We start from the raw sequence: 21,322 nt of genomic DNA, 5'->3' as shown, positions 1-21,322 counted from the left end.
TAGATTTAACTTTGGATTGGAGATGTTTGATATGGGTCTGGAAGGAGAGTTTACAGTCTAACCAGACACCTAAGTATTTGTAGTTGTCCACGTATTCTAAGTCAGAGCCGTCCAGAGTAGTGATGTTGGACAGGCGGGTAGGTGCAGGTAGCGATCGGTTGAAGAGCATGCATTTAGTTTTACTTGTATTTAAGAGCAATTGGAGGCCACGGAAGGAGAGTTGTATGGCATTGAAGCTTGCCTGGAGGGTTGTTAACACAGTGTCCAAAGAAGGGCCGGAAGTATACAGAATGGTGTCGTCTGCGTAGAGGTGGATCAGGGACTCACCAGCAGCAAGAGCGACCTCATTGATGTATACAGAGAAGAGAGTCGGTCCAAGAATTGAACCCTGTGGCACCCCCATAGAGACTGCCAGAGGTCCGGACAGCAGACCCTCCGATTTGACACACTGAACTCTATCAGAGAAGTAGTTGGTGAACCAGGCGAGGCAATCATTTGAGAAACCAAGGCTGTCGAGTCTGCCGATGAGGATATGGTGATTGACAGAGTCGAAAGCCTTGGCCAGATCAATGAATACGGCTGCACAGTAATGTTTCTTATCGATGGCGGTTAAGATATCGTTTAGGACCTTGAGCGTGGCTGAGGTGCACCCATGACCAGCTCTGAAACCGGATTGCATAGCAGAGAAGGTATGGTGAGATTCGAAATGGTCGGTAATCTGTTTGTTGACTTGGCTTTCGAAGACCTTAGAAAGGCACGGTAGGATAGATATAGGTCTGTAGCAGTTTGGGTCAAGAGTGTCCCCCCCTTTGAAGAGGGGGATGACCGCAGCTGCTTTCCAATCTTTGGGAATCTCAACGACACGAAAGAGAGGTTGAACAGGCTAGTAATAGGGGTGGCAACAATTTCGGCAGATAATTTTAGAAAGAAAGGGTCCAGATTGTCTAGCCCGGCTGATTTGTAGGGGTCCAGATTTTGCAGCTCTTTCAGAACATCAGCTGAATGGATTTGGGAGAAGGAGAAATGGGGAAGGCTTGGGCGAGTTGCTGTTGGGGGTGCAGTGCTGTTGTCCGGGGTAGGAGTAGCCAGGTGGAAAGCATGGCCAGCTGTAGAAAAATGCTTATTGAAATTCTCAACTATGGTGGATTTATCAGTGGTGACAGTGTTTCCTATCTTCAGTGCAGTGGGCAGCTGGGAGGAGGTGTTCTTATTCTCCATGGACTTTACAGTGTCCCAGAACTTTTTTGAGTTAGTGTTGCAGGAAGCAAATTTCTGCTTGAAAAAGCTAGCCTTGGCTTTTCTAACTGCCTGTGTATAATGATTTCTAGCTTCCCTGAACAGCTGCATATCACGGGGGCTGTTCGATGCTAATGCAGAACGCCATAGGATGTTTTTGTGTTGGTTAAGGGCAGTCAGGTCTGGGGAGAACCAAGGGCTATATCTGTTCCTGGTTCTAAATTTCTTGAATGGGGCATGTTTATTTAAGATGGTTAGGAAGGCATTTAAAAAAAATATCCAGGCATCCTCTACTGACGGGATGAGATCAATATCCTTCCAGGATACCCCGGCCAGGTCGATTAGAAAGGCCTGCTCGCAGAAGTGTTTCAGGGAGCGTTTTACAGTGATGAGTGGAGGTCGTTTGACCGCTGACCCATTACGGATGCAGGCAATGAGGCAGTGATCGCTGAGATCTTGGTTGAAGACAGCAGAGGTGTATTTAGAGGGGAAGTTGGTTAGGATGATATCTATGAGGGTGCCCGTGTTTAAGGTTTTGGGGAGGTACCTGGTAGGTTCATTGATTATTTGTGTGAGATTGAGGGCATCAAGTTTAGATTGTAGGATGGCTGGGGTGTTAAGCATGTTCCAGTTTAGATCGCCTAGCAGCACGAACTCTGAAGATAGATGGGGGGCAATCAGTTCACATATGGTGTCCAGAGCACAGCTGGGGGCAGAGGGTGGTCTATAGCAGGCGGCAACGGTGAGAGACTTGTTTTTAGAGAGGTGGATTTTTAAAAGTAGAAGTTCAAATTGTTTGGGTACAGACCTGGATAGTAGGACAGAACTCTGCAGGCTATCTTTGCAGTAGATTGCAACACCGCCCCCTTTGGCAGTTCTATCTTGTCTGAAAATGTTGTAGTTTGGAATTAAAATGTCTGAATTTTTGGTGGTCTTCCTAAGCCAGGATTCAGACACAGCTAGAACATCCGGGTTGGCAGAGTGTGCTAAAGCAGTGAATAGAACAAACTTAGGGAGGAGGCTTCTAATGTTAACATGCATGAAACCAAGGCTATTACGGTTACAGAAGTCGTCAAAAGAGAGCGCCTGGGGAATAGGAGTGGAGCTAGGCACTGCAGGGCCTGGATTCACCTCTACATCGCCAGAGGAACATAGGAGGAGTAGAATAAGGGTACGGCTAAAAGCTATGAGAATTGGTCGTCTAGAACGTCTGGAACAGAGTAAAAGGAGGTTTCTGGGGGCGATAAAATAGCATCAAGGTATAATGTACAGACAAATGTATGGTAGGATGTGAATACAGTGGAGGTAAACCTAGGTATTGAGTGATGAAGAGAGAGATATTGTCTCTAGAAACATCGTTGAAACCAGGAGATGTCATTGCATGTGTGGGTGGTGGAACTAATAGGTTGGATAAGGTATAGTGAGCAGGACTAGAGGCTCTACAGTGAAATAAGCCAATAAACACTAACCAGAACAGAAATGGACAAGACATATTGACATTAAGGAGAGGCATGCTTAGTCGAGTGATCAAAAGGGTCCGGTGAGTGGAGAGGTTGGTTGGTGATTTAGACAGCTAGCCAGGGCATCGGTAGCAAGCTAGCATAGGATGGAGGTCTGTTGTTAGCCACCTCCTGCGCTCCGTCAGTAGATTAGTGGGGTTCCGTGTGGTAGAGGGGATCAATCCAAATCACACAACAACAACAAAAATAAAAACTATAGATATAGTTATAGAGGCCCAAGAAGAAAACATAATAATAATAATAATAATAAAAATTTAAAAAATTGTCCGATTGTCTATTCAGATAGCAGCCGGTAAGACAGCTAACGGTTAGCAGGCCGCAGATGGGCGTTCAGGTAACGTCGCGACGGAGGAGCCAGCCGAATAACTCCTTCGGGTAGATAACGTCGGCAGTCCAGTTGTGAAGGCCCGGTGGGGCTCCGCGAAGGCAGCAAAACAGGTCCGGATAGGCGACTGCACCCCAGGTGCGATTGATGGAACTCAGGAGTGATTGACGGAGCTTGCTAGCTCCGGAACAATTGATGTTTGCTCCGGAATCGACGAAGGCCGATAGTCACACGGATAGAAGCTAGCTAGCTGTGAGATCCGGGCATGAATGTCCAGAGAGCAGTCGAAATCCAGGGACATGGAGAGAAAAATTGGTCCGGTATGCTCCGCTCCGAGCCGCGCTGCGCCGTACAGAACTGGCGATAGACTTTCGAGCCAAAGGATAGCCGATGACCACAAACCGTGGTTAGCTGAACACCAACGACTTGCCAGTAAAGGAGCCAACTAGCTTCTGAACTAGCTTCTGGATTAGCTTCTGGCTAGTTTCAGGCCAGCCTCCTGGAGTTTCTGGCTAGCTTCTTGGAGGATTACAGATCTGAGGTAAATAATACTTTTTTATAAATATACATTGGTGAGGCGGGTTGCAGGAGAGTGTTTTGAAGATGAGTTGATGGAAAATAAAAATTAAATGTGAAAAAGTTGTAAATATATATATATATACACAGGACACGACAAGACGAGGACAAAAGACGTCTGAACTGCTATGCCACCTTGGAGAATCGATAATTCTATTTTGCCATGGGGTATAGAGACATTTTTGCAGGGCACACCTATCACGTGACGGGCCATAGACAATGCAAACCTGGCCATCTTAATCTAATCCCCCCATGGTAAACTGTGGGAGGCAACCGCTCAGTCTAAACCAGTGTTATTCAAACTTTTTCAGCAGCGACCCCATTTTTTCACGAGAATTTCTGGGGATCCCCTTTTTTTTCCCCAAAGAATTTCTTGCGACCTCACCCCACTCTAACATTTTTTTGTATTATCGTAATCAAGACTCAATAATCTGTAGGACTGTACTCTACCCCACCCCCTTACCAATTTAGAATTCCACAGATTTTGGCAAATTTGATGTGTGCTGGCTTCACAAAAAATCTGAACTAATTTTGAGAGGCAGCAGTTGCTCCATCAGTGTTGCCAATTTAGCGATTTAGTCGCTATATTTAGCGAGTATTCAGACCTCTCTAGCGACACATTTTCAAAAAGCGACTAGTGACAAATCTAGCAACTTTTTCTGGTGTTATTGGAGACTCTGACGTGAAAGCACGTATCGTTCTTACTGTTCTCAACGAGTAGCGGGTGCTGCTGCCGCGGGTCACCCCCGTCCCAAACCACTCACAGGCGGCCAGTCCTCGCGCAGCAGTCCCTCCAGTTGCAGTCAGAGCAGGAGATGTTCACCCCTTCACGTCCAGACTGCAAATGAATCACACATGCGGGAAGCCGCCGCTGGTTGATCCCACCCTGGCTTACATTTTTTTTTTTTATAAAAAATAAACCTGAATTAGGGCCAGACTAGTTAATAGTATAATTCTCACATTGCATTGAGAGTTTTTTTATATGGTCTCTTTTTGGTCCATTTAGATTGTTAATGTAGATTGTATACAACAAAAAAATAAAAAATGTTATGGTTAAAAATGTTCATGTTTTACTGTAACTTGTTGTAGGCTCCTAAGTTGCTCATATGGTTAAAAACCAAACCAAATGAAGAAAATTAAAAAATAAAATAAAAAACTAAGTATCTCCGCCAGAGTGTCTCTTTTGGGTCACTTTTGCCGGTCCCAAACCCGGATTAAGGAGGAGGGTTGGAATTGTAGTTCTAAACATATTAAGGGTGTTTTTCACTCACTTTTAGTCTCTCCACGACGCTATTCCTCTCTCCTACAGCTACATCACAATTACATTCACATGGCCAATTATCCAAATTAGGTGCTGATGTCATTTAGCGACTTTTAGGACAGCCAATAGCTACTTTCCTTACTGAGGAGTTGGCAACACTGTGCTCCACCCCTCTATGTCTGGAGCGCAAAGACTAATAGTACGGTATGCGATTCCCGACGTTCACAAAGAGCTTTTGTTCGCCAACGACACATCACTAAAACTAAGTTAACTGAAAACACAACTTTCAGTTGACTGAAAATGGACTCGCCCTCGCTGATACAAATACAAGACAAACTGGATTTTCTGGTTTGTTCATTTACCAGCATTCTTTCCTCATTTACGAAGCTAGTGTGCTAGCTGAATACCCAACTTTCGGTTGACTAAATTACAACTAAAAATATCTAAACTACAGTTGTTGCATGTGTTCTTAAATGAGCGTTTAACGGCGGCTGCTGTTGAGGTTTTCGGGGCAGTTGAGAAAACAGTAGTGTCGTATCAAGAGAAGAGGATGACACCGGATAAAAAAACTAAGTAGAATAGGTTTGTACTGCAGTGTTGGAGTCCTGAACCAAATTATGTTATTCATTTGTGGCCACTAGATTGCTTTGATATAGCTTAAAGCCATTACCAAACCATTGTCTTGAAGAAGACAATGCTCTGATCATTGGCAGATCACTCCCAACCCACAGAAATCCCCACTACTTTAAAATGGTGGAAGCCAGAGATACTGAATGAATTGAGATGACACTTTACAGTGTTTTCCCATTTAAAAAAAAGGTAAACCCTCTGGTCTGTGTAAGTGGGCTATCCCCCTCTCACATGCTTTCTCACATGAGCTGTCCTAGACTGCTTCAGGTCGCTTTGAGAAATTGCACAGACCTCAAACATTGACGTTTCTTCTACTCTACGAACTGAAGAGTTTGGGCTCATAATGCGCAGAACACATTTGGTTTGTCATAAAATTAGGCCAAATGTACTACCATGACTGTGTGTGGGGGAAATCTGTAATATATGAACAAATCCTTTGGCTCTCCCGTAGGCACCAATGCAGTAATGGCTGGCTCTGGTCTACTTAGTCCCCCCCCCCCCCCCCTCCTTCAAGACTTTTGGAAATGGATTCCAAGTGAAGCTGGTTGAGAGAATACCAAGAGTGTGCAAAGCTGTCATCAAGGCAAAGGGTGGCTACTTATGGCTAATATATTTTGACTTGTTTAACACTTTTGGTTACTATATGATTCCAAATGTGTTATTTCATAGTTTTGATGTCTTCACTATTCCGCAATGTAGAAAATAGTACAAATTAGTAGGTGTTTCCAAACCTTTGACTGGTACTGGATATACAGTTATATACAGTTCTACTCAATTAATAAACTGTTTAGGCTAACAGTGATCATAATCTAAACCATTTTAAGAAGTTGTTTTACATTTTTTACTGTGAATGAATCAAAACCTTGCCTGTCACAAAAAAACTAAACAGGAAGGGAGATTGAATGTACAATTCATGATGGAAAAATGCTTTTTATGTTTAGTTTATTGATAAGTAATTGAAAATAGTTTTTAGATTCTAGTTCAACATTAAAATGACAATTTCAGCTTACTTCTTCAATTCACTGACTTCAGTTTTTATTGACACTGATGTTTAAAGACTGCTCCTTCCCTCCAGACTCCCTGCAGCTCTCTCTCACTGTCTCTGAAAAGGAGGTTCCTGATAAGCAGCAGCACTGTGAGCAGAAGTGGAGCCCCTGTCTGGGGAAGGAGGACCCAGAGCCCACAGAGATTAGAGGAAGAGGAGGAAGTCAAGGCCAGTCAGGAGGAAGAGCAGCTTCAAGGACTCTTTGATATCAAAGACTCCATATTCACTGCTCCCTGTGTGAAAAGTGAATGTGATCAGGAGGTACTGTGACCTGTCTGAAGAGTCTAGACTCTTCCTGTGACTATCAAGATAAACAAAACAATGCCTCCAGCCACAGCTCAGCTGTAAGCAGCGACCCAGTAGGACTTGACAGCAGCCCACCATTGGGGAACACCGCGCCAAAACCAGCACCACGTCTAGAAAAACGTACGGCTGCCCCGACTGTGGTGAAACGTTTGCTCTGAAAGCTGACCTGCAGGGGCATGTGACTCTCGCCAAGAAGAGATCCAGCGTCTGCAAAAAAAAAGCAACAACTCCACCTGTAAATTGAAGGCCCATGTCCAAATCCGTCACATGGAGAAACTCTGCATCTTCCCCTTTTGTGGCAAGACCTTCAAACAAAGGAAATATTTTCAGGCACATGATGATTCACACAGGAGAGAAATCATTTAGCGGTGGTGACTGTGGGAAAAGCTTCATTCAAAAGGGGGACCTAATGAGACATATACTGACTCACATAGGAGAGAAACCATTTAGCTGTGGTGACTGTGGGAAAAGCTTTAATCGGAAAAGGGCAGCTGAAGGTGCACATACAGACTCACACAGGAGAGAAACAACATAGCTGCTTAGTCTGTGGTAAAAGATTCACTCATAAGGCTTATCTAGTGAAACATGTAGATAAGGTCCACAAAGGAAGGAAGAAAGAAAACAGGATGAAAACGGAAAGAACATGAAATAGGACAAATATATTCTATCAACAGATGGGAATTTTAAAAAAGCAGGATGAGGACAACAGCCTTAGCAAACCACCTCTGGACCATTCATGCTGTCCTCTTAAGATAAATGGATGTGTGATGAATTTACTTTTAACAGAATATTCTTTGTAAATAAAGTTTCATTTTTATTTGAAGGGTGAGGTAATGATCCAACAGAACTATGCAGTATTATGTGAATCTCACAGGTCTGCTGTTGAAAGTCTGTTGATGTTTTCACATGATTACCAACAGGAATATCTGGTTGTTTGTTTTGGAATGTCTCTCAGGGTGATGAGAGAATGGTCTGGCTGATGTTATTGATACGTTGTTGTTGTTTTTACACTTTCCAGAAAATATCTCCTTCCATCTGTCTTTTTGTCATACATTTTGACCTAATGCTGCTCATTCAGGATATTGTTTGAGTCTTTATGGAAGTAATGATTTAAAGTTGATTCCTGATAAGTGCACTTTGTGTGAGTGAAAACTCTGTTCTAAGTGCACAACAGTGTTTGTCCAGTCCCATTTCAGTGACACCCCTTGTAATTGCTCCCGATAAGCGCATTCTCTTTTTAAATGCATGTTTTCACATCAGTCCCAAGCCGTTGCAGTTGTCAAGAGTCGCCTGTGTTAAAATGCATTGTCTTTCAATTCAGTTCATGCAAAAAAAGATCATCCTATTACTAATTAAAACTGTTTCCCCAAATGAAGTTATCTATTTCTGGAGCTTGAAGTAAAACTCCATCCACATGGAGATGCTGTGTATCACTGAAGCGTTACTAGCATGCTAGCAGATACCCATAGACTTGCAGTCATTGCGTTAACGCTAGTTAGCATTGGTTCGCGAAACTATCTCTAATTACCTCTAACAGAGAAATAAAAATGGTATCCACTAGTTCATCTGACTCTGGGGAAGTAGATGAAGGCCACAATCCTTTTCTGATTGAGCCCACTAAAGCAGCGTTTACCATGAATGGAGTCTCTGCTATAACGCAGGAACATTGCCTTTAAAGTTCGATCACGCTGTAACGCTGAATTCCCGTCATACGGATTTAATAGAGCTAAGTCTTTATGTGGGTTTAATTTTTCCTTGTTTTTTTTGTACCACCTACCCCTTTCAGATATACGAAAAAGCAGGCAAAAAGAAGCAGGCATGGTAAATTAATGGGATTTTGGTCTGTATATAAAAGGGACACACACAATGGGCCTACCAAATACATTGTATTAACAGTATTTAAAAATGTAATATACAAGATTACATCAATATCATAAATGAGCAACATTAAGACAAAACATATAAATATTAGTGGACAAATGCAAGGACACATTTTATTTATTTATATATATATGTATCAATAACATAAGTCAGACTATTCTGGAGACATTCCTAAACAAACTAGCAGGAATTCCAGTTTATAATGATGTGAAAACATCAGACCTGTGAGTTTAACTACTCTGTACTGTTAGATCAAATCAAACTTTATGTGTATCACTGAAGCATTACTAGCATGCTGGCAGATACCCATAGAACGTTTTACAAAAGTAAATTCATGACGTCTATTTATCTGAAACCCAGAGAATGAATGATCCAGAGTTGCTTTGCTTTTCCAAAGTGTTGTCCATCTTCTAACAAGATGTGTTTGTCCTAATTTGTTTCCTCTTTGTGTTTTCATTCTGTTTTTTCTATTTGTTTCATTCTTTGTAGACATTCGCTCCTGTGTGAGTCAGTATGTGCAAGTTCGGAAAGGGAACCTGTTCCCTTTCCGATTGAAGCTTTTCCCACAGTCACCACAGCTAAACGGTTTCTCTTCTGTGTGAATCCTCATATGTCTGGACAGATGTCCTTTGTGTTTGAAGGTCTTTCCACAAAAGGGGCAGGTGGAGGGCTTCTCCACGTGACAGAGTCTGACATGGGCCTTCAATTTACAGGTGGAGTTGTAGAGTTTTTGGCAGGGGTCGGCATTCACTGGGTCTCTTCTTGGCGAGAGTAACATGCAATTTCAGCATACCACCCTGCATCCCACTGCTGGCTTGCTTCTGAAGGTAAGCAGGGTTGGTCCTGGTCAGTCCCTGGATGGGAGATTAGATACTGCTGGATGTGGTGTTGGAGGGCCAGTAGGAGGCACATTTTCCTCTGGTCTAAAAAAAGATCCCAATGTCCCAGGGTAGTAATTGGGGACAATTCAAAATAAGCAGTATTTCAATCTTCTTAATTACATAATTATCCCATAGTTTCCATGTGTTTGATGCCATTCCATTTGCTCTGTTCCAGCCGTTATTATGAGCCGTCCTCCACTGAGTGACACCTACCATCCCTGGATTGTGGTACGTTTTCAAGCTATATACCTGGTTCGTCACTGCGGTGCTAACATTATGGGCGAACTGCGTTCCAACTGGAGAGAGAAGATACTGAACGTCAAGTCGAGTTTAGTTTTGGCTAGATACTTTCGGCTACTGCCCTACAAAGGCAAAGTGCAATAACTACGCAAACAGTGAAACTGAGAAAAATGTTTTTAACGTTTTTTGTTGTTACTGTCAAGCCAAATATGTTGTAGGTAGATAAGTGATAATGCACTGACGTACAATGCCTCCGGAAAGTATTTACATTAGTATTCAGACCCTTTTCTATGAGTTTCGAAGTTGAGCTCAGGTGCATCCTGTTTCCATTGATCATCCTTGAGATGTTTCTACAACTTGAACTTGACCTGTGGTAATTTCAATTGATTAGACAAGATTTGGAAAGGCACACAACTGTCTATATAAGGTCCCACATTTGACAGTGCATGTCAGAGCGAAAATCAAGCTATGAGGTCGAAGGAATTGTCCGTAGAGCGCCGAGACAGGATTGTGTCGAGGCACAGATCTGGGGAAGGGCAACCATTTCTGCAGCACCACCAATCAGGCCTTTATGGTAAAGTGGCCAGAAGGAAGCCACTCCTCAATAAAAGGCACATGACAGCCCGCTTGGAGTTTGCCAAAAGGCACCTAAAGATTCTCAGACCATGAGAAACAAGATTAAGACTGAACTCTTTGGCCTCGAATACCAAGCGTCACGTCTGGAGGAAACCTGGCACCATCCCTACGGTGAAGCATGGTGGTGGCAGCATCATGCTGTGGGGATGTTTTTCAGCGGCAGGGACTGGGAGACTTGTCAGGATCGAGGCAAAGATGAACAGAGCAAAGTGCATAGAGATCCTTGATGAAAACCTGCGCCAGATCACTCACAACCTCAGACTGGGGTGAAGGTTCGCCTTCCAACAGGACAACGACCATAAGCACAGAGCCAAGACAATGCAGGAGTGGCTTCGGGACAAGTGTCTGAATGTCCTTGAGTGGCCCAACCAGAGCCCGGACTTGAACCCGATCGAACATCTCTGGATAGACCTGAAAATAGCTGTGCAGCAACGCTCCCCATCCAACTTGACAGAGCTTATGAGGATCTGCAGAGAAGAATGGGAGAAACTCCTCAAATACAGCCGTGCCAAGCTTGTAGCATAATTCCCAAGAAGACTCGAGGTTGTAATCACTGCCAAAGGTGCATCAACAAAGCACTGAGTAAAGGGTCTGAATACTTAAGTAAATGTAATATTTCATTAGATATATATATTTTTTATTAGCAAAAATGTCTAAAAACCTGGTTTTGCTTTGTCATTATGGGGTATTGCGTGTATATTGATGAGGGAAAACGTTTATATTTTTTAAAATTTTAGAATAGGCTGTAACGTAACAAAATGTTGAGAAAGTCAAGGGGTCTGAATACTTTCCAAAGGCATTGTATTATCTTATGCATCAGCAATAGCTTCATAATATCAACTATGACGACTGATCTGACCTACAGTGAGCTCCAAAAGTATTAGGACAGTGACACATTCTTTGTTGTTTTGGATCTGTACTCCAGCACTTTGGGTTTGAAATGATACAATGCCTATGGAGTTAATGTGCAGACTCTCAGCTTTCATTTGAGGGTATTTCCATCCATAGCAGGTGAACCGTTTTGAAATTACAACAATTTCATAGTTCCACCATTTTAGGGGACCAAAATTATTGGGACAAATTCACTTACATGTGTATTAAAGTAATCAAAAGTTTAGTATCTGGTCCCCTATTCCCAGCACGCAATGATTACATCAAGCTTGAGACTTTACAAACTCGTTGGATGCATTTGCTGTTTAATTTGGTTGTGTTTCTGATTATTTTGTGCCCAATAGAAATGAATAGTAAATCATGTATTGGGTAATTTAGAGTCACTTTTATTGTAAATAACAATATGTTTCTAAACACTTCTACGTTAATGTGGACACTACCATGATTATGGATAGTCCTGAATAATGATAGGTGAGAAAGTTAGATGAACAAATATCATACCCCCAAGACATACTAACTTATCACCATTACAATAATAGGGGAGGTAAGCGTTTTCTTTTTTAGGGGGGGGGTGATATTTGTACTTGTGTGACATTATTCATGGATTCATTCAGGATTATCCTTCATCGTGGTAGCATCCACATCAATGTAGAAGTGTTTAGAACAGCAAGTTCTCAGTCTCACTTCAGAATTAGATGTTCATCTTCTCAAATGTCAAATTTTGAAGTTAGTTCCATTTGTCATAGTAGGTCAAGCGTAGACATGGATTCTGAATTTTTAAGGTTAAGGTTAGGCATTAGCTCTGAATTGTTTAAGGTAAGGTTTAAGGTTTGGGATAGACTTAAAATGAAAATCTCAAAAACAACTTTGCAACATGCAACCCGTGGCACCAGAAGCAGAAAATGTTACCTAAGAATTTACCACTGGTGCCAAAAATTGCATTTTGGAATCCAGCTAAATTGTTAATGCAACCATTGGCACCAGAGGCAGTTGCTTACACCCATCTGCCATCCCAATTCACAACACCCTAGCAAAACCGAAACCGACTTGAAGGTAACAGTGTTCACTGTTGCCCCTAGTGGTCGGTTTCCACGTCACCTCCCGACGTCCTCAGACATGGGTTGATGTCGAATACGGACTTGTATCACAGGTGACCTGGCTGGTTTAGAAACATTATATTATCTTGTAAGCATCCATCCACATGGGGGTGGTGTGATCTGTTTACGGGCTCACCACTGACTGATAGAAACAGAAGAAGACAATACGGACGTAAAACTGGGAGAGGGTTTGTTTTGTCACCATTTTTCTTCGTGGACGAAGCCATACCACAGACAAAAGGGGTTAATTACCCGTATATTTGGCCGTACTTGCTTAATACCCACCTTTCAGTCGACTGAAAATGTCTACATTACAGATGTTGCAAGTGTTCTTAAATGAGCGTTTAACAGCGGCTGCTGTGGAGATTTTCGGGGCAGTTGAGAAAACGGTAGTTGAGTACCAGGAGGAGAATGATAATCTACGGAGACTGCTGCAGATAACACCGGACATAAACCTATTTAGAAAAGGTTCGCATGTAGATCTACAAATATCTAGCTGTACTTATTCTTGATGAATAGATAAGTTGTTTAGGCTAACCGTGATCACCATTCAATATATATATATATATACATATTACAATTTACCGTGCATAATGAAGAAGTTTCACTAAAATCCTATTGAAATAGAATATAGGTATGCGCACTCAGGCATGTTTAAATTCTCAGTGTATATCTATGTATACACAGTACCAGTCAGAAGTTTGAACACACCTACTCATTCAAGGGTTTTCTTTATTTTACGATATTCTACATTGTAGAATAATAGTGAAGACATCAAAATGATGAAATAACACACGGAATCATGTAGTAACCAAAAAAGTGTTAAACAAATCAACATTTATTTTATATTTGAGATTCTTCAAAGTTGCCACCCTTTGCTTTGATGACAGCTTTGTACACTCTAGGCATTCTCTCAACCAGCTTCACCTGTAATGCTTTTCCAACAGTCATGAAGGAGTTCCCATATGCTGAGCACTTGTTGGCTGCTTTTCCTTTAATCTGCGGTCCAACTCATCCCAAACCATCTCAATTGGGTTGAGGTCAGGTGATTGTGGAGGGCAGGTAATCTGATGCAGCACTCCTTGGTCAAATTGCCCTTACACAGCCTGGAGGGGTGTTGGGTTATTGTCCTGCTGAAAAACAAATGATAGTCCCACTAAGCGCAAACCAGATGGAATGGCGTATCGCCGTAGAATGCTGTGGTAGCCATGCTGGTTAAGTGTGCCCTGAATTCTAAATAAATCCCACACATGCAGAGATCATCCGTTCACCTACTATGCGTCTCACAAAGACATGGCAGTTGGAACCAAAAGTCTCAAATTTGGACTCATAAGACCAAAGGACAGATTTCCACCGGTCTAATGTCCATTGCTCATGTTTCTTGGCCCAAACAAGTCTCTTCTTCTTACTGATATCCATTAGTAGTGGTTTCTTTGAAATAATTTGACCATGAAGGCCTGATTCACACAGTCACACAGTTGACGTTAAGATATGTCTGTTACTTGAACTCTGAAGCATTTATTTGGGCTGTAATTTCTGAGGCTGGTAACTCTAATGAACTGATCCTCTGCAGCAGAGGTAACTCTGGGTCTTCTTTTCCTGTGGCGGTCCTCATGAGTGCCAGTTTCATCATGGCACTTGAAGAAACTTTCAAAGTTCTTGAAATGTTCCATATTGACTGACCTTCATGTCATAAAGTAATGATGGACTGTCATTTCTCTTAGCTTATTTGAGCTGTTCTTGCCATAATATGGACTTGGTCTTTTACCAAATAGGGTTATATTCTGGATACCACCCCTACCTTGTCACAAACACATTAAGAAGGAAAGAAATTCCACAATTAACTTTTAACAAGGCACATCTGTTAATTTAAATGAATTCCAAGTGACTACCTCATGAAGCTGGTTGAGAGAATGCCAAGAGTGCAAAGCTGTCAAGGCTTATATATTTGGATTTGTTTAATACTTTTTTTTGGTAACATGATTCAATAAGTGTTATTTTATAGTTTTGATGTCTTCACTATTATTCTACAATGTAGAAAATAGTAAAAATAAAAACCCTGGAATGAGTAGGTGTGTCTAAACTTTTGACTGGTACTGTATATACATAGAGATGAAGTGTCATTTTATTTATGTGGTACAGATCATCTCTACTCCTCTTCCCTCCAGAGTCCCTTCAGTTATCTCTTGTTGTCACTGAAGAGGAGGTTCCCCCTGAGCAGCAGCACTGTGAGCAGGAGAGGAGAACCAGTCTGCAGCAGGAGGACCGAGAACCCAAACAGATTAAAGAGGAACAGGAGGAACTCTGGACCTGTCAGGAGGAAGAGCAGCTTCAAGGGCAGGAGGCTAATAGTGTGTTCAAATTCCCTCCTCTTTGTGTGAAAAGTAAATGTGATCAGGAAAACCCACTTCAGTCCTTTACTCTTCCCCAAACCCAGACGGTGGAGAACAGAGAGAGTGCCTCTAAACCAGTGAATCTCCCACATTTTGTCACTTTTACCCACCTAAAGGGTCTCGACATTCCCTGTGACCCCCCAGATAATCAAAACGATTCCTACAGCCACAGCTCAGCTGTAAGCAGTGACCCAGTAGGACTTAGGTTGGGATTAAATGGTGACAGCAGCCTATCAATGGGGGAACACTGTTGCAAACCCAGCACCGTGTCTAGAAAAGCTCTCCGCTGCTGTGACTGTGGTGAAACGTTTGCTCTGAAAGCTGGCCTGCAGGAGCATGTGACTCTCGCCAAGAAGATACCCAGCGAATGCCACCTCTGCCAAAAACTCTACAACTCCACCTGTAAATTGAAGGCCCATGTCAGACTCTGTCACGTGGAGAGACCCTGCACCTGCCCCTTTTGTGGAAAGACCTTCAAACTCAAAGGACATCTTTCCAGGCACATGAGGATTCACACAGGAGAGAAACCATTTGGCTGTGGTGACTGTGGGAAAAGCTTCATTCAGAAGGGGGACCTAATGAGGCACATACTGACTCACACAGGAGAGAAACCATTTAGCTGTGGTGGCTGTGGGAAAAGCTTCAATCGGAAGGGGAACCTAACTGAACATATACGGACTTGCACATACTGACTTACACAGGAAAGAAAGTTTACAAAGAAACTAATTAATTAGGACGAAGGTATCTTGTCAGATGGACAACACTCTTTAGAAAAGCAACTCTGGATCATTCATTCTGTGGGTTTCAGATAAATAGATGTGATGAATTTACTTTTGCTAAACGTTCTATGTAAATAAAGTTTGATTTGATCCAACAGTAGAGTAAACTCATGGTCTGCTGTTCAAAGTCTCTATAAAACAGTTTGTTCATTTGTTTTAGAACGTCTCCAGAATAATCCAAGAAACTGTCCTTGCACTCATCAGAATTTTTCAATCTATAGATTAATCTATGGTCAGATGTGTTTCCCCTGATGGTTATGAGTAGGATTTGTGGAGCCAGTGGAGGGTTAACTGATCCTAGACCTGTATGTCTAAAGGCAATGTCTGGACCTTTATGGCACAGGACTGTGGACATACCCCCATTTGTCAGTTCCTCTTCAACCACTAAAATCACCAAACATAGCACAAAGCTACGCTAAATTGTGTTTAGATGTTTGTAAAAGAAAGGGAGAACGTGTGGTTTTTTCTCTGCACATTGAGGATTCAGCTTGGTGGAACATTATCCTCTAGCCCAGGGGAAAAACCTCTCAAACCTATCCCCATATATGACTGTCTGGCAAGCAAGACTACCAAAGACCAAAAACATTCTGGGCTCCTGAGTGGCGCAGCGGTCTAAGGCACTGCATTTCAGTGCATGAGGCATCACTACAGTCCCTGGGTCAAATTCAGACTGTATCACATCCAGCTATGATTGGAAGTCCCATAGGGCGTCGCACAATTTGCCCAGCGTAGTCTGGTTTTGGCTGGGGTATGTAGTCATTGTACATTAGAATGTTAACCTTATAACTAGGCAAGTCAGTTAACATATATTTTTAAAGCATTATCCCCCTCTTGCCATTTATTGACTGTAAATCTAAGCAAAGTAACAGACTATAACTATAATTCAATCTGTTCCAATTAAGCGGACATATGCAGCATTGACCATGAATGCAGTCTCCGCAGATCTTCTGCCCTATGAATTGAATCTAGCCCCAAGGTAGGTATTTGGAAAGAAAAGCAGATTTTTTTTCTACTTGCTATGGTCAACACTTACCCTGGGAGGGCAGCAGGCCACTATTTTAAATAGGTCATGAGTTGGAAGTGTTAATAACAAAAGAACAACAAAATGGCAAAAGAAAATAAATTTTATTTTCTCGAAATAAAATGCATTGAAATAGACAAAACACATTAGCCGTTCACACAAAGTCACACAACCTCAAGGAATTATTACGTATTTAAACAAGCTGCCGTGATTTGAACTCCACAACGTCAAAATGCCTCATTTCATGGAGAATAGACATTAATTAGAAGGGGGTTTCCCTTCATTTTAAAATAAAATGACAGAACTTTACAAAAAGAGGGGAAGAGTCCACACCTTTCAGTACTAGAGGATTCCCAGACATGCTCCATTGGGCATGATAGTTCTGTAACTTGCGTGATATTGTCATTTACTACAGTGTCATTTCTACACCAGCTAGACGGGAATGTTTGTAGATGGTTTGAGCAGTTCCATAAAATACAGAAATGTACCAAAGCGCGTTCATGGAAGCACTGAACACGCTCTCGTCACTTCATATCCCCTGATAACTATTGAGAAGATCGTTAAGAAATGCAGGCAAAACATCATACAAACAAAATAAGAAAAAAAAAGGTTGACAAGTGTAGTACCGACGGAAGTTCAAAGGTCACATCTTGGAATTTAAATAAACCATTACATCTACAACCATTAACCTTCATTCTCTAAAACAAGATCTGCTTCAAATCTATAAATAAAAATGTCACCTCTCATCTACCGTACTTTAAAATATTCTCTACAGTACAAAACAAACATCCAGTGGGTTCACTTCATTGAAATAAATGGTGTGAGACTCCCCTTTCGGTAATACTATACACTAACAATACACAAAACACTACAGTGAGGAGACGTTTAAAAAACAAGAGATAAAGTCCAGCTTTGACCGATGCCTTGTGCGTGTCGCTTTGGGATCTTGGAGTAGAAGTGGCAGAGCCCTCAAATCGGAATGTACCAAACTGCCTTAGAAAATGGCAGCCACTTGGCTACACATGGAAAAACGGCTTGAAAAAGACACGGGAGAATCTAGCTACCATTTATATAAAAAAGGGCCCTTGCTTGCTGTGCCTACGGTGGAAAAGGGTTTGATTTCCAGATACATATAGTATCTACTAGTCCTGGCCTCACAGCAGAGTGGTTGTATCAACAGTCGAGTCCATCCCTATGGTATATGAAGGAGTGTGTCTCGGCGTTCACTTCATCCCAACCACCCGTTTCTGTCCATCCAGGATCGTTGCCCCACACAGTGGACTCTCTCCTTAGGGCTCAAAGTTCAACCACAATGACAAAATCCATGTTTCTGCTAAATAGATGACACTCCTGTTAGAAAATCAACTTCAGTGAGGCTTAATGCAAGTTCCCATTTGAACACAAGTACCCTAATAGTAAAGCCAGTGTTTGACTCATGTCAGATCAGGTTTCAAACTGAAGGTACATGGCACAATAAATCAATTTTCAAACACTCTATGAATCCATATTATAGGCTTGATGGACATACTCATTTACTATATTCACAATCCACTGAGGTAATGCAAATTGTTTTCTTCACATGCAGTACCTTTTCACCCAGACACGCACAAATACATGTACACATCCACAAGGTTAACTCTGTACCACCATCCTTCAAATTTAATTCATGACTAACCCCAATATTAACCCGCAAAAACCCATGACTGGTCCCAAATCGGTTTGTGTCATCTTGGCAATCTGTTGGTGCTGACCATCTGCCCAACGCCCATGGTCTTCATCACACCAAACTACCATAGGAGTTGGGCAGATGGTCAGCACAAACAGATCTGGGACCAGGCTAGGACCCAGCAGTCTCACAGAAGAACCGGTTATATCCCCAGAGAAATCTACTCAAAGACTCCGTGTTTTCTTACACTCTGACCCTCTTCAATTACCTATTCATTTCTCCATTACCTCATATCAATGTCATGACCACTCCCACCCCCATTATGTCATCATCCGTAACCACAGAAACAAGCCCAAACATGAGGAAAACCACCCAGGATATGGGGCCAAGTCTTCAGAACAAAAACGTGAGTGCTTCTGAAAAAAAGACAAACCGATATTTCCGGTGGCCTTCAGAGTCAGCAGTAGCATGCAACAGAAACAGTCCCTCATTTCATTAGCACCCAGGTGTATTTCATGAAGTTGTATCACAAAATAGATCCTGCTTAGTGAAATACCACCCTGAAATGGTGGAATTCATCATAGAGTAAGCTTATTTATCGACTCTAACAGATACGGCCAACCAGTGTTTTACCTCAGCTGGTGGAAGGCCTCTGGTTTGACATCAGAGAAACGCAGGAACTTGGCCCATATAAATAGTATCCCTAGAAAGGATAAAGGCCCTCGGCAATTGGAATGGGGATCCTGTGACTGTTCTAGGGATTCTATTTCTATGATTTGCTGCTCTAGAGTAAATCAAACCGTTTTGAAGCACAAAGCTAAGCAGGCATTGAGTGATCATTATAGGATACTGGTCTAGTCAAGTGCAGTTTGTCATCAGTAATTCAGACCAATAATCATAAACCAAGTCAGTAGTTCAACATCTTCAGTGTGAACTGAACCACCTAGGACCCACCCCCCACATCAAAACATATTGCGTGTGTGTGAGGCTACCTGGGGCGGCAGGTAGCCTAGTGGTTAGAGCATTGGACTAGTAACCGAAAGGTTGCAAGATCAAATCCCTGAGCTGACAAGGTAAAAATCTGACCTTCTGTCCCTGAACCCCCTGTTCCTAAATAAGAATTGGTTCATAACTGACTTGCCTAGTTTAATAAAAGGCTAAATAAATGTTCAAATCCAGTAGTTTTAGCTTCAGTAAAATTGACAATGGCTAACAAGTAGTCACTATGCTAACCAAATAGCTGGCCCAGAAGCTTCAGTCAACCAGTCTAATCAAAGTAGTAGCCCTCTGGGACTGCTGGTATGTAACCTAACAGTTTTAGCATGAGCGAGGTGTAAAATTACAGTGTGAGTCAGTCTGTGATTGATGTAACCATGGTGTCAGTGTCCTTTGCCCCCCAATCGAAAGGTATCATGTTTGAAAATACAGTGGTGTTAGTTCAGTGTATCAAACAGTAGTGTTGTATTTGCAGTGATGAATGGCAAGGAAAGGTAAAAGAGGTGGTGTTACAACAGTGTGTGCAACCATTAATGGTGAGACACACGTCTCTACATCCCTCAGTGGTGTGTCTCCAGCTCCACCACTGTCCACTCACCCTGGGGGGACAGGCCGGGGGCCTCCGGGGAGAAGCTGCTGACCGACGTGACCGTGGCTGAGGGAGGGGTAAGGGGGGGCAGCAGTTTGGGCCACAGGCTGGCCTCCAGGGGGCTCAAGGTGCCTCCGGGCAGCAGGAGCAGGGAGGAGCAGCCATCGCCCGTCAGCAGCAAGGTCTGGTTGATCAGCTGCTGGACAATGTCAACTTTCTTCCCCCAGTCCAGGTCCAGGGGAGGAGGGCATTCTGGGGAAACGGAGGGTGGGGAGGCGTCCCGGGACTCTTCCTGCTCGGGGGAGTCTGGAGAGGGACTGAGAGTGGAGGTGGAGTTGCTATCAGCTCCGTCCTCATCCAACACCTCTCGACGGTCACTGTTACTGTCAACCTCGTTCTCCAGCGGGGCTTCTTCGCATTGTTCGAGCTGGACATTAACCTCAATCTGCTTCCCCTCTTCATCACTCTCCAGGGCTTCATAAATGGTATGGAGACCAGAGGAAGGCGAAAGCAGCACTGTTGCCTGACCTTTCTGGGGCTGTTGTTGCGGTGACGTCTGCTGTGCCTGCTCCTCCAGCTCCTGCTGCCACCGCATGATCTGCTGCCTCTGCTTCAGCTCCTCCCTCCTCAGCTTCTCCTCCTCCTCCTGCTGCTCCGCCTCCTTTTTCTTCATCTCCTTCTCGCTCTTCTTCCTCGCCTCTTCTTCTTTGGGTTTCCCCTGCTGTTCTCTGCGTTGCTGCAGTTCTAGTAGTTGTTGCTGGTGCCGTTCCAGTCTGCGGAGCTGGGGGCTGGCCTGCAGGCGAGGGCTCCGGGGGGGCAGGTCAGCACAGGTCAGCCTGGGTGGGGTCAAGAGGTCACAGTGGGGGTTGGGGTGGTGGTCGCGGCGGCAGTGTGGCTGGGGGAGCACGTTGAGCCCTGGGGGAGGAAAAAGTAGAGATCACACCCAGTGGGAAGCGTGCGTTAGAAAGAGAGAGACAAATGAGGGAGCAGTGCAGTGTGGGTGAGAGCAGAGAACAGAGACTGTGGGTATTGTAGTCTACCAAGGAGATGTTAGTGAGAGGAGTTTAAGACTGAGTGATGTAGTGTTCTGGTGATCTACACATTAAATATCTAGCTTCGAGAGATTGTAATTTGCGTGTTTGTGGCTTGAAAAGTGATGTATTGTGCATCATCACAGGCAACTATTATAGTGTACAGGTAACTGCCAAAATAAAGGAAATGCCAATGTCTTAATAGGGTGTTGGGGCACCACGAGCCAGAACAGCTTCAATGCACCTTGGCATAGATTCTACAAGTGTCTGGAACGCGAATGGGAGGAATGCGACCCCATTCTTCCACCAGAAATTACATTTT

General features: G+C 43.1%; 2 protein-coding genes across 3 annotated transcripts in view; one reads left to right on the top strand and one right to left on the bottom strand.

The window, feature by feature from the left end:
• The first annotated feature begins 5,077 nt into the window (after nucleotides 1-5,077).
• On the top strand, nucleotides 5,078-15,792 carry LOC109865272 (zinc finger protein 37 homolog). Of its 2 annotated transcripts, XR_004204420.1 has the most exons (4): nucleotides 5,078-5,500; nucleotides 6,624-9,607; nucleotides 9,837-9,889; nucleotides 14,694-15,792. XR_004204420.1 is itself a non-coding variant. In XM_031799007.1 (2 exons), the coding sequence occupies exons 1-2, from the start codon at nucleotides 12,828-12,830 to the stop codon at nucleotides 15,608-15,610; spliced, it is 1,083 nt and encodes a 360-aa protein (XP_031654867.1). In that variant the 5' UTR covers nucleotides 12,632-12,827; the 3' UTR covers nucleotides 15,611-15,792. The 2 variants fall into 2 exon arrangements, 1 of the variants encoding a protein (XP_031654867.1); XM_031799007.1 differs by lacking the exons at nucleotides 5,078-5,500; nucleotides 6,624-9,607; nucleotides 9,837-9,889 and adding an exon at nucleotides 12,632-12,993.
• Nucleotides 15,793-16,806: 1,014 nt separating this feature from the next.
• The window catches only part of LOC116355399 (uncharacterized), a 42,514-nt gene continuing 37,998 nt past the window's right edge, over nucleotides 16,807-21,322 (bottom strand). The window contains exon 6 of the mRNA XM_031799006.1: nucleotides 16,807-20,884. Coding sequence (XP_031654866.1) covers nucleotides 19,941-20,884 — 944 coding nt within the window. The 3' untranslated portion in view covers nucleotides 16,807-19,940. The remainder of the gene's footprint in view (nucleotides 20,885-21,322) is intronic.

Source organism: Oncorhynchus kisutch, linkage group LG20 (genome assembly GCF_002021735.2).
Source record: "Oncorhynchus kisutch isolate 150728-3 linkage group LG20, Okis_V2, whole genome shotgun sequence".
NCBI lineage: Eukaryota > Metazoa > Chordata > Actinopteri > Salmoniformes > Salmonidae > Oncorhynchus > Oncorhynchus kisutch.
Note: the sequence above shows the minus strand (reverse complement) of the source record. Positions and strands in the feature narration are given on the sequence as shown.